The 14,279-nt window shown below is 33.9% G+C and overlaps 1 protein-coding gene and 1 pseudogene across 1 annotated transcript; both read right to left on the reverse strand.

Annotated features, from left to right (window-relative positions):
* Positions 1 to 375: 375 nt before the first annotated feature.
* Positions 376 to 3,209, reverse strand: LOC126703169 (uncharacterized; annotated as a pseudogene).
* A 6,417-nt stretch (positions 3,210 to 9,626) lies between these two features.
* Positions 9,627 to 12,774, reverse strand: LOC126703244 (uncharacterized). Its single transcript, XM_050402199.1, has 3 exons — positions 12,599 to 12,774; positions 11,563 to 11,775; positions 9,627 to 10,744 (listed from the first exon to the last, which is right to left on the reverse strand). The coding sequence occupies exons 2-3, from the start codon at positions 11,719 to 11,721 to the stop codon at positions 9,899 to 9,901; spliced, it is 1,005 nt and encodes a 334-aa protein (XP_050258156.1). The 5' UTR covers positions 11,722 to 11,775; positions 12,599 to 12,774; the 3' UTR covers positions 9,627 to 9,898.
* Positions 12,775 to 14,279: the final 1,505 nt, after the last annotated feature.

A 14,279-nucleotide genomic window follows, 5' to 3' on the forward strand; every position in this document is an offset into this window, starting at 1 on the left:
AATTTTATGAACAAGTTGCTTCTTCAACAACCAAAATTCTATACCATAAAGCATAACAGGTCTTATAGTAATCTACAGAATTTTACCTTTAACTTAATAGGTATTCTAAAGTCATATAGTACTCCCAATACACTTCTCCACCTTATCCACCCCAATGTTGTTAAAAGCGCTGAGCGCACTTAAGCGCAAAGGCCTCCTAGAGCCTAGGCGCAAAGCGCAAAGCGCAAGCGCGCGCCTGATCGATGTGAAGCGCACATTTAAAAAAAAAATTTAATAAATTAAAAAAAAAATTATTAATGATCAATACAACAATCAAGTGATCAATTAATCATATAAATTACAATAAAACATTTTATATAATTTATATGACATTTACATAATTCTATTGTGCTTTACAAAATATATGCAACCATGATTTTTGATGGTCATAATTACAAAACATGGTTGAATCAAAATAGAAGTATAGAACCAAAAAGGCAAAGGCTAAAAAGTACTAGAATGTTAAGTAATGTTATCTTTGCCTAACAAAATATCTTTGCCTAACAAAATCAATGCAAATATGCAATGAAATCCTAATCTACATAATCATCATCATCCTCATCAAGCAAGGGACCATCATCATTTTCATCACAAGATTTGTAGCCCTCATCATTTTCCTCATCCTCTTCATCTCCATCATGAGGAGCATGATGTGAACTAGAACTTGAACCTGTAGCTTGTCCTAATGGTCCCATTCTTGATCTGAAGTTGAATCTTTCTTCTTCAACTCCAAAAGCTCTAGCAACATTGCCCCATGTCAAAATATCATCATTAAACACAAGATCATCTTCAGCAAATTCTTCTACTTCATCCTCTTCTACTCTTCCAATCAACCACTCATTGCTATCATCTACATCTTTCAAGGAGATTGGATCAATTGTGTCACGCAAATTATATCTTCGCTTCAAGGCTCTATTGTACTTGATATATACCAAATCATTCATCCGGGATTGTGCTAACCTATTTCTTTTCTTGCTATGCACCTACACAATTCATATAGCCATATATTAATATGCATAGATGATGATATCATGATAATTAAATCATGAAATAAATTTCACAATTAAGTCCCTAACTTTTTAGTCACTCACATGTTCAAACATACTCCAATTCCGCTCGCACCCTGATGAACTACAAGTTAGGCTAAGAACTTTTACAGCAAATTGCTGTAAACTTGGAGTTGAAGCTCCATAAGCAGACCACCAATCAGCTGTTAAGGAAAATAAAAAATGGTCTTAACTCTTAAATCTTAACCCTTAACTCAAACTTTATAAGAACTAAATAATTTTTCCATTTAATAAAATGGGCAAACTAATAAGTAACAACTAACAAAAGGCAAAAGCTAACAAAGCAAATACCTGGTGCCTTTTTCTTTCTTTGCCTCTTAGCCATTTCCAACCCAAAGAGACCCTCTTCTCTCTTATATGATGTCAACTCTTCAAGAATCTTATCTTGTTGATTAATGTTTGGAACCAACCTTTGTATGCATTTGTATAGGCCAGCCATCACCTCTTCATCTCGCTCAATTTCAGAGCGATTATCATAAAAAAATTATGGATTCAAGAAATAGCCAGCCGCATGCAAAGGCCGGTGGAGTTGACAATCCCACCTTCGATCTATTATTTCAAAGATTTCTTTGTATCTTTCTTCCCTTCCATTAAAAGATTTTTCAATTGCTTCTTTAGCTCGATCCATAGCCTCATAAATGTATCCCATGGTAGGCCTTTTCTCTCCATCAACCAATCGAAGCACACGAACAATAGGACCTGACACTTTAAGGCTATAGACAACAGTGTTCCAAAATGTAGCCATTAGAATTGTTTGAGCCACCCTTTTTCCCGTTAGCTCCTTTGCCCACTTACTACGAGTCCAATCCTCTTAAGTAAACATCTTTCTCAAGCTTTCCTTTTGCTTATGTATACTTGATAATGTGAGAAAGGATGTAGCAAATCGAGTTTTAGCGGGCCTAAGCAAGTTCCTTTGCCCTGTAAACTGTCTCATCATGTTTATGAGACCAGTACGATTATATATATACCCAGTAAGCTCAATTGCCCTTTTTATTGTTCTCATGATTGTAGGAAGCTTTGCAATGTCTTCCAACATCAAATCCAAACAATGGGCAGCACATGGGGTCCAATACAAATGAGGTCTTTTTGCCTCCAATAATCGTCCTAATAATGTAAAAATATAAGTATGACAATTAGTAACAATTAAGAAAAAAATAAAAATAAAATATGAATACTATTTTCTAATTTCATGAGATTAAGATATATAGTTCTATATATAACTTCTTACCTGCCATCACATAACTTGAGTCATTATCAGTTATAACTTGTACAACTTTGTCTTCTCCAATTTTCTCCACCATGTTATCAAGTAGTTGAAACATCCTTTCTCCGGTCTTCATATATGAAGACGCATCAATACACTCGATAAACATGCTTCCCTTAGAGCAATTTACCAAAAAATTTATCAAAGATCTATGACTTTTATCTTTCCATCCATCAGACATAATAGAACATCCAGTTCTTGCCCATTCTTCTTTATGGCTCTTCATTATATCATTGGTGTGGACCACTTCCTTTTTCAATAAAGGAACTCTCACTTCATGGTAACTTGGGGGCTTCATACCAATTCCATATCGTCCAATGGATTGAATTGCAGCATTGAAACTATCATAATTAACAGCATTGAATGGAATTGCTGCTTCATACATCCACCTTGCTATATCAACACAAGCCTTTTCTCTTAACTCTTTCTTGTAAGCATCATTAATTGTTGTTTGGACCCCCTTTCCACTCTTTCCTATTTGTGCTGATTTAGGAGGAGAGACAAATGCATCCATAGGACCTACATGCCTTGGCTTCTTTTTACTAGTGCCACTGCCACCTACATTTTGCACTCGTTTTCCACGACCATCAACTTCAGCAACCTCATCCTCCTCTTCATCAAAAGCCATATCATCAAATTCAGCCATCAAATTTACTTGCTCTTTTTCTGTTTTTTTTCTCAGCATATATTGATTAACTTCTTCCTTCACATGTTCAGGGCACTTTTGACAGCCAACAATAGCTCTATAACCTCCAACCAAGTGTTGCTTAAGTCTATAAGCCCCTCCTTTTGCAACTTTCCCACAGAAATTGCAAGTTAAATCATTTTTATTGTTTTGATTAGCTAGATATGCATACTTCCATGCAATATCTTTTCTTGAATTTGAATCTCCAGTAGCCATAATGCATTAATGTCCTATAACTAATTACTAACATTAATTAATAATTTAATCACTTAATAAATTTAAGAAAAATTCAATATGAGTCTAAGTGCTATGTTGACATATATTAAAGTAAGTTACCAAACAATTAACACATAAATAATTTCATACATTCATACATTTTTATTTTCATGAATGACCCAACTAAGAAAGAGAGGAGCTTCGGGTTTCATTAATGAGGGAAAAAAATGGAACAAGTTTAAGAAAAAAAAAAGAAGAAGAAACAGAGGAGCTGTGTGACTGGGTCGTGGGTTTCAAAATGAGGACAGAGAGAGAATGGAACAGGTTTAAGAAAAGAAAAAAAAAACAAAAGAAGAAAGAGGAGTTATGACTGTGTCGTGGGTTTCAGAATGAGGGGAAAAAAAAAGAGAGAAAGAGGAAGAGAAGAAGATTGAGGTCTGGGTTTCAAAAAGAGTAAAAAAAAAGAAAGGTTTAAAAAGGAAGAATATAAAAGAGAGAGAGAGAGACGTACCTTTGAATCTTTGAGCTTGATACCGAGAGAGCACTGTGATTGGGAGGGAGCAGTGGGGTTGGCAGTGGGGTTGGGAGTGTCTGATTTGTTTGTTTGTGTTTGTTTGAGCGTGGGGTTGGGAGTGTCTGAATCTGATGTGTTTGTTTGTGTGTTTGAGACTTTGATTGGTTGTGGTTAAAAGTTAAAAAATATCTAAAGAGATAGGCTTAGGTGTATGGTAGCACACCATACTATTAGTTTTTATATATTAGATCAATGGCTTATATAAAAATATTTAGATCTAATGGCTAAGAATCAAATCAGGACTTTTTAAAAAAAAAATATACGAAAAGCTCAAAAAAGCGCGCCTTGCGCTTAATAAAAAAGCTCAAAAAAGCGCGCTTTTGAGAGGGAGCTTCGCTTTAGAGGAAAAAAGCCCCAAGGGCTCTGCGCTTTGCGCTTTGCGCTTAAGCGCGCTTTTAACAACACTGATCCACCCTACTCTTATTCTTTTAGTGATCATTATAAAATTTGTGTCATGCATCACTGACATTAAAAGTTGATTAAAACCTGTGATGAAGATGCATGCCACACATTCCTCAAGCCTTCAACTTGTCCAAGACAAAAAGTCGGACAAACACTATTATCACATAAACAGTTCGTGGGAAGGGAATGAAAAGTCAAATCAGAGACTTGTGAAGGTAAGTAAGTGTTATTTGAGACCTATTAAAAAAAGTAAGTGCTATTTGAGAAATCACAGGAGCTGTCAACATATTGGTCTGACAACAAAACACACTTGGTTTTGCATGCAATCTAGTCATCAATGCTCAAACATCAGACTGCAATTAACAACACCCATTTGACAAAAGTCTACTAGGCATCACACTTTGTTAATTGAATTTGTTTTATGAGATTGAAACACAATATTGGGTCACAATTAAATTTGCAAGCAACTACTACTTATAAAAAAGATTCTATGAACTGAAAGGACTATGGAATAAAACACAGAATTTCACAGAAAAATATCCAAATTTAGTGAAACATGATACTAAGAACTCATTAGGCCATCATTGTTGTCATCAATTACAACATACTGCATCGATGAAAATATGACATATCCTCACCAGAAATGGATCGATACCAGTCTTCCTCTGATATGACAGCTCCCGTTTGATTGCTAGCTCCACTGGCATTATGTCTTCCCTTCTCTCATCACCCATTTTCCTTTTTAGTTGTAACCTCTGCAATATTTGACCTGTAAGTTCCCTATTGGTGCACTCACATTATAGATTCAAACTTAGGATGGTGCCCAAGTAGCACAGCTCCAAATTTGAATATGGAAAAAAAGAAAAAAAGAAAGAAAAAAAACAGCAATTTAATTACCTAAATTTGATATTTTAAATCAAGCTAGAAGTGTTTCACATGATTATACTATAAGATTCACTGAGTTGAAGGTTGTATCAGAAAATGATATTACTTAATCAAAAGATAATCCTAGGTACAGAACACAGTTGATTGAAATCACACAATAAATCCAACTTGAAATGAGGAATTATATATGTATCGGGGCATCTCATAAATTAGTAAACAGAGGGTATACTATGTTTTTCTTCATACTTAAGTATCATTAAACCTAAGAGAGAAACAAGCATACAAGTCAAATAGTATATTCTCTTTGTGCCGAACTTGTTCACTAGTAATTACTAACTACCACTGTACATAAACAATAACATTAAGGGTAAATTACATTTTAAACTCTATAATTTAAGGTCCGTTTGGATACAACTGAAAACTGAAAAATACTGTAGCAAAATAATTTTTAAATGTGTGAATAGTACTATGGGACCTATTTTTAATGAAAAAGTTATTAAAAAGTGAAATTTGTAGGTCCGTGAACAGTGCATATGCACTGTTCACGAAAAAATCAAACATTTTGGCTCCCAAAAAAAAAAAAAAAGTAACTGAAACGCAAACATGCGTTTGGGAAGCGCAAAACGCGCTTCCCAAATGCACACTTAGTGGGTGTAACAAATTAAGCCCTCTAGTTTCAAAAAGTAACAAATCAAATCCCACCCATTTGAGTTGAATTACAAAGTGTTTAGAATTTAATACGTGTTTAGACCTAAGGGTTTAATTTGTTACTTTTTGAAAACCCCAGGACTTAATTTGTAACTATAGGTCTTAATTTGTCACACTCTTAAATTATAGAGCATAGATTGTAATTTTCCCTAGCACTAATATGGGAAAACACAAAATGAAGCCCTGATGTGCATTGGATTATAAAATATATGGCTTTCAAAAATAACAAAACACCCACATAGCCAAAAGTTGTGTAGCCATGAAAGAATACAAAACCAAGAACAAGTTAACAAAAACACAGCCAAAAGACACCCAAGAAAAACAAAAAAAAAAGCAACTTGATAATAATCTCTTACAAGAATTTATTTATTAATAAATGAGAGTGAGAGCATTAGATTGAAGCTCAGTTTCCAGGAAATATCAAATCCAATAAAAAGTGGGAAAATGTAAAAATATGGTCATACATGATACAGGCAGAGTGAGTGATTATTTTTAAAACTAAGAAAACCATAAACATCCCAAGTAATAATAATAATAAGAGTACATTACGTTTTTATTAGGAAATTTAATAATGGCAAAATGGGAGACCATAAACGAAGAAGCTCATGTTAGAGAAACAAAAATATTAGAGAAAGAGAAAATGTTTACCAAGTTGATAGTTTGAGAAATGAGGAAGGACTAGTAATTTGTTTGGAGCAGCGAGGTGATCATCAGAGTCACATTTGTTACCATTGGATTGAAGTTCAGGAGTCGGAATCTCTCACTCTCAGTGAAGAGAAAGTGTGCTGCTGGCACATTGAAATAGTGTGTCCTACTTTCTCTACAAAGTAAAAAACAAAAAATGAGTGTGTTTTTTTAGTCTAAAAATAATAGACTTTAAATAACTATAAATTAAAAATGAGGGCAGTATAATAAAAATGACATGAAATTGTTTTATTAGATAAAAAGTGGGTGTTTTGGGAATAATTATAAACTAGCTTTTTGTTTATTTTATGTATTGTAATCTTATATTACTTTTTGTTGTCTCAGTTTTATTTTATGTATTGTTGTCTCAGTTTTATTTTAAATAATAAATCCAACTTTCAGCATTTGAAAATGAGCTAGTTTTTAGGAATTTTTTTTTTCTTACATTATGCAAATAAGCTACCAAAAATAGGTAATTTTCAAACGAACATTAAACACTTATGTGGCATTTATAACGAAAAATATCAATGAAGGGATTGCTGATGCAAATGAAATATATCTTCTAGGAGGTGAAATTCAAATTCTGAAACTTCAATATATAAAATCTAAAGAGCCCTAAATTATATGGTTTTACTTACTTATCTAAATGTATGCATTAACATCTAGACTTGTTGAGACTACCCTAACTTTGATTTTACAAGTCAAATTGTCACTCTAGACTCTAGAGTTTCATGTTGATCACATCTTGCGTTTTTTTTGATTAATTGACTTCTCTCATTTGAACTCAATTTATTTCACCTTGGTGGAAACTTTTTCAGCCCAAACCTAATTTGTCTTAACTCAAAACCTTTGGTTGTCAATGCTTTCCTTTACTACTTTTATTAAAGTGTTTTCCTTTACTTCAGACCATACAACAATCACAAACGGGGATACTGGGCTTTTGCCCCTATTTTTTTTAAAAAATCTAACACAATATCTCTATTTTGAAACCATTTAAGCCTGTGTCCTTGTTTTAATACTCGATTTAAAAAAAATCGAGTTACAAATGGAACTCAACATTGTTAATGTCGAGTTCTATGCATATTTTGCCACTTAATTAAAAAAAAAAAAAAAATTAAGTGAAATTCGACTTTGCTAAAGTCGAGTTTCAATAAAAAATTTATATATAGCTCGATTTTGAGGATATTGAGTTTTATACTGAACTTGATGTTGTTATAATCAAGTTTCAAAAATAGGGATACATATTTAAATAGTTTCAAAACAGGGACATATTGCTGCTATTTTTGCAAAATAAGGGCAAAAGCCCAATATCCCCACCACAAACTTGAAACAAACACCAAAAAAAAAAAAAAAAAAAAAAAAAAAAAAAAAAAGAGAAAAAAAAAAGGCATCTTCTTAGGTTATCTAACTTAATGAGCTTGCATCTTTACTTGGAACTACAAATTGATCATATCTTTGTCTAGAGACATATATACCTTGTTTAATGAGCTTGTATTTCCCTAATCCACTTTGCAATATGTCTGTCACTTACCATCTTCTTCTTCACCTACTTTTGATGCTTCATCTTGGCTTGCTTCTCTTCTATACGTTCATTCTTTCTCTTAAGTTCTTCACCCTCTTCACTTTTTACTTCTAATCCACAGCTCATTTCAACTTCTCCTTCTACTACTCAACCAATCTCTACTCCAATAATACCTCAAACTTAGCCACAACATTCTCCTAACATTCATGCTATGTCAAGTAGGTCTAAGAGTGGTATGTTTAAGCCAAAGCAATGCTTATATCTCACATTGATTACACTTTAATGGAACTACTTTCATTTAAGATTTCCTATCAGCAGTTTCCACAGTGTGCCAGGCCATGTCAGATGAATACGCAGCTTTACAAAGACAACATACATGAACTCTCGTACTTTCACTAGTTGATAGAAAATATTGTGGTATAAAAATGGGTCTATAAGCTTAAACATAATAGTGATGGATCCATAGCTAGGTACAAGGCCAGTTTGATAGCAGAGGGATTCTATGAACGAGAAGGCATAGACTTTGAAGACACAATCAATCCAATTGTTAAACCCCCAACAATTCGACTAATTCTACCTTGGCAGTTTAACTCATTGGCCTATCAAACAGTTGTATGTTAGTAATGCTTTCCTAAATGGATTGGTCTGAGAAGATGTTTACATTGCATAACCTCCAACTTATGTTGATCCTCAATTCCCTCAACATGTCTACAAATTATAAAAGTAATCTATGACCTTAAACAGGCCCGTGGCAGAGCCTAGTTTGAAAGGTTTACGCTTTTTAAGCAAGCTCTCATGCAAAACAGCATGCAGCTCAACTCAAGTGTTGTTTTCTATCAGGATCACACATGGCAGGTTGTATTGTCAAAAGCCTCTGTACTACAAGTCATGGTCTTAGCACTGTAATATACTATTAATGAAACAGTGTGTTTTGAAGATAAGTTGTTGGAGTAAATGAGAGCAGTTTATTAGTAGAATTACTTATGCAATGGCTAGCAGTTGCAATAGACTATTACTCTGCTGAGTCTGCTCTGCTATAAAAGAAACATAGCTCGTTTTGTAATGATAATGAAGCAATTCATTCTTGATATTCATTAAAGATTTCTTCGCTCGGTTTCTTTCATTCCCTTGTGTTTCTTACAAATCCAGCCACCAAATTTGACTAGTTAATTACAAATTAAAAACCTTAACTTGTCTAAGAGACCGGGTTTAAAAAGTATGGGTGCAATTCTATAATGCCTATATCCGTCTCAACCATAGACATAAGCAAGTCTTGTTCTATTCTAAAACTGTTCTAAAACTTTTATTTCCAGCATTAATTTAAAATGATTTATTAGTTGCTTGAAAGGCATTTTGGAATAAATGGGTATTACCATGATGACTACAAGATGCTATTGTCTTAGCTCTCCCAACATGTTCCGAAAAAGAGCAGTTCAGGTAGGCATTGCTGCAATACTGAATGCTACAAGTTTCAAAATATTTGCTCATATATAGGGGGTTTTAGGAAAGCAGGGCTAGTTTTTGTCTATAAGATGTATTAGGCATAATACAAGTACCATTTAATCACAAAAATATACATATTGGTTCAAAATTACTTTTTTTTTCAGTGAATTTTTTTTGATAAATTGATATTTACAATGAGGAGGGGGGATTTGAATCCTAAATATCTCTGTTGGACACGCCAAAAGATATTAGTTGACCTACAAGACTCTTGGCTTTTTTTCTTTGTATTTATAGGTGCCTATATATGAGGAAAGGGAGAAACTCACTCTAGAGACTAGAAGTCATATGCACTAAGTTCAAACAGATTTTCACTGTTTTCTTGGCAAAAATAAAATTCTGTGTCATGACTTTAGCCAATCTCAATTATCTGTTTGGCCCTCTTTTCCTTCTGAAAAGCATGTAGCTGAACAATATGCTTTTGACCTTCAAGGTGCTCCTTGAAATTATGATCACCCATGCACCAAATTTTACACAATCCACACCACTTCGGTTGGTTTGGGATTTCTTCTCCATGTTTTAATGATTCCAGTTCTTGCAGTTTGTCCTTGTGCTTTTTTCCTTGAAAATGCTGCTTCAGCAAAGTTTCATTCATGCATGTTACTTTACACAATTCACACCATTGTGGCTGGTTTGGGATTTCTTCTCCATGTTGTAACAATTCCAGTTGTTGTAGTTTCTCCTTGTGCTTTTTTCCTTGTAAATGCAGCTTCAACAAAGTTTCATTCATGCACGTTACTTTACACAATTCACAACATTGAAGCTGGTTTGCTTTCTCTCCTCCATATTTCCTATTAAGTTCCAACTCTTCTACTTTCGCCTTGTGTTTTCTTCCTTTAAAGTGTTGCTCGAGATTAAAGGCACCTGAGCACTGCACTTGGCAAATCTTGCAAAATAAGTTATCTATCTGATCCTTAAGCATGACACTACCATGAGATAGCCCGGGCTGCTCAGGTTGCAGGTATTGAAGGCAGTTGATCAGCTCTTTTCGCTTTATCCCTGAAAGATTTGTGCTTGGAACCAGACTTGAACTTGGATTTGGACTTGAACTTGGCCCTTCCAATGGTCTTGGGCTGTGGTTGGGACTTGAAAGTGAAGATAGCACTGAACGATTTGTGCTTGGGACCGGACTTGGACTTGCACTTGGCCATTCCAATGGTCTTGGGCTGTGAATGGGACTTGAATGTGAAGACAGCACCTGAAGTTCCCATTACAAACAACTTAGCTGAAGAACTATACCCTAGCAATGCATCTACTGAAGAAACCTATTATGTAAAAATCAAAATCTTTGAAGACACTAGACAACTTCGAGTAATTTACACCATTATATCATAGCAAAATGTGCTCGAAAACGAAATTACTGATAACCAAATCAATTGTATGCACATGAAATTTTCACTAAGCATATTGTATAGCTAGATTCCGAAACTCAATTTAGACTCTACCACAAAAAATTTATATGCATAATGCATTTCATAATTTATATCTTCATTGTGAAATATCTCTGCTTCTTATGTCATGGGTGCCATTTTAAGATAGAACAACTGCACATCTGGTCATTCTTCAATGAAGACCAATAAACATATGACAGCATCTAATAATCTGGGCCATACGAAACATTATAATTAACAGAGATATTAATTTTTAGTGCCTAATAAACCTTCCTTCGAATTCTCATGCATTCTCTGACAAAGCAGACTAATTAAACTTTCCATGTGGGAGAGAGGAAAAAGAAAATGTAAGTTGGGTTCGACATCAACTAGATATGGACTGTATCTTCAAATCCAACTACAGGTCTTGATTTATATGCAAGTCATTTATGCTTTTCAAAAAAAGTTGCACTTGAATAAGGAAAAAAAGATATTCACAGCAGAGCCTCAAAAGTAACTTGGTTAAAGTTTAGGGTGTCTGAAAGACAAGAGAAAGGCTATAAAAAAAAAAAACTTAGTTGAGGCAAAGGGATATAAATCATTGCCAGTGAGAAAAATTCAAGCAATCTTCTATTTAAATCCTCACCTGCAAAGGCATAAGATCTTTCAAATCTTCATCTAATGTAAACTGCAACATAGCTACCTTCCTCCTATATGCTAGCTCTCTTTGGATTGCTACCTCCACAGGCATAATGTTCTCCCTTCTCTCCCCTACCATTTTATATTCAGTTGTCCTCCTCAACATGTTGTTTACAATTTGTTCATCAATATACTCAGTCAGTCAGTCAGTCCTTATACCCTATCAAGAAGATTGGCCAAAGAGCCATTATAATTAACATCATAGTAATCATAGATATGCAGTAGCTCAAAATTTTCTATTAGAACTTCTATAAAGAGGAAGCAACAAACATGTGACATTATTCTTAGTGCAATGAATGAGAAAAATGTAAGACAAGTCTTAAACAATGAAACAGTAAACAATCGTGATACTAAAGCCAACGCATTGCCGTCAAGGGCTATAAGATTGTGAATTTGTGATCCTTATCCGTCATATAGATGAGAAACCCAAGCATACCCATTAACAAATTACACTCCACAAAACAAGCAAGGCCACTTTTTTACTCACAATTTCAAATCAAACTCCTTGAAGAGAGAGAGAGAGAGAGAGAGAGAGAAATATATATATATATATATATATATATAAAATACTGCCCAAATGGCAATATAAGGGAAAAGCAAACTCTGAATCTTAATCTTCTATATCTAACCAAAATCTATATAAAAGTCATTGGAAGAACACATATGAAACATAACCCATCAATTATTTCATCTAGATAGTGTGTATAATCACATTCAACAGTTATAAGACAGCTCATTTTTTTCAGGAAACAAATACCCAATAAATTTGGAAAAGGAGAAAAAGAAACTGGAAGACACATTAGGCAAAACTTGTAGAGTTTTCACTAGAATGCACAAATCAAACACCTAGATAAGAGTTGAAAAATGAAGCCCATTTTCTTGGAAAACAATTTCCTGGGAAAAAACTGGAAAGGAGAAAGGAAATGTCATCTGGGGTTGGGAGTTACTAAATCTGTTGAGGATGATAGAGAAATTAGACTCACCCAGATACAATTTTGGGCCACTTAGATTTTTCTCTTCCTTTGCTTTCATGTTTTGGATAACATTGTTGCACAGAGTTGGAAGCTAAAAAAAATGGGTGAAATTTTCCATTGAAGAGAGAGAGAGAGAGAGAGAGAGAGAGAGAGAGTATGGTATGAGTCTATGAGAGAGCAGGGAAAGTACATGCAAATAATGCAATGCAATGGCCAAATGGTGGTTGGGAAAAGCTAGCAGGATACTAATTTTGGGAAATTCGAAGGAGGGATTGGTCATTAGGAAATGAGTAATCAGGGGTATTATGGTCACTTAGTTGAACAAATAATGAAACTTTGGGTCCAGGTCCTTTTTCAGTAGAAAATAATGTGATTCTTTAATACCCTCTCAAAAAGTACACTCCTTTTTTTTTGCTCCCAAAAAAAAAGGAAAAAAAGAAAAAAGTACACTCTACTACTGACAAGGAATTAAAAAAAAAAAAAAAATCTACTTGTAACAAAAAGGTGCACAATTTTTGCTATAATTTTTTATGTGTGTAATTTTAGTTGGCGAAAAAAAAAGGTAAATAAAGGTAAAAGTAATATGTAGTCAATCACAATTTGTCATGACAAGAGTATTATGAGAAAAATTGTGAGTTTGTTTGCTTGTGATTTTAGAAGACCTCTTTTAGAATTTGATATATTTTCTTGTTTATTTGTGAAGTGCAATTTAATTTTTGTGATTGGGTCAAGCTTTTTGATTTTTCTATCCCAGCTAGGATTGGACTATTTAGGATATGTTTGGATACCGTTAAAAACTAAAAACTGAAAACATTGTAGGAAAATAATTTTTAAATATGTAAATAGTTTTATGAGACTCATTTTTAATGAAAAAGTTGCTGAATAAAGATGTTTGTAGGTCCCATGAACAGTGTACAAGACCCATTGATAGACCACTTTCTACCTGAAACGCGCTTCTCAATGCGCAAAAAAAAAAAAAAGGAATCGCAGACACAAATGCGTCTTTATTGCGGCTATATTATTTATTTGTTTTTTTTTTTTTGAGAAGATGCAAATATATTAGATGATTGTATAACTTCAATTGTTGGTGCATATCTGTTATTTGGAGAGGTGCAAAACTTTGTTGCCCACAACTTATCTATGTGGTAGACCTGTTTAAAACAGGTACATGTCAAATTGAGTATAAATTAGAAACTTATTGAATTAAATAAGTTGTTATTCCTCTACCTTTTACTTGATTTTTTGAAAGGTTGGGTCAACTTGGTATGACATGAATTTTTTTTTAAGGTTCCTTTAACATACTTTCTAACTTTATTATTATTATTATTGTAAGGACTCGACTAGAGTTCCTAGCCCAGCATGTGGATGGACTTAGGTCCAAGAAGCTCAAAACAATGAATTTGTAGAGGAATGGGTTGGAAAACTAGGTTTTAGTTGATCAAACAATGATATAGATAGGCTTGATGACTAAAAGATAAAAATGGACTATTATGAAATGAAGAAAGACGTCATCGGCAAAGTCCGAGGACAATAGTTCTAATATAATGTTCTTAGATAGCATTACAAATTTGATTGTGGATTGCTACAATGTTTCTTCTCTCAAATTTCCGATCCCCATTCTTGTTCTCCCCTTCTTCTTTTATATCCTCCTCCTTTTTCACCTCCACCATCTATCTGTATGTTAGATGGT

Source organism: Quercus robur, chromosome 10, assembly GCF_932294415.1.
Source record: "Quercus robur chromosome 10, dhQueRobu3.1, whole genome shotgun sequence".
Classification (NCBI taxonomy): domain Eukaryota; kingdom Viridiplantae; phylum Streptophyta; class Magnoliopsida; order Fagales; family Fagaceae; genus Quercus; species Quercus robur.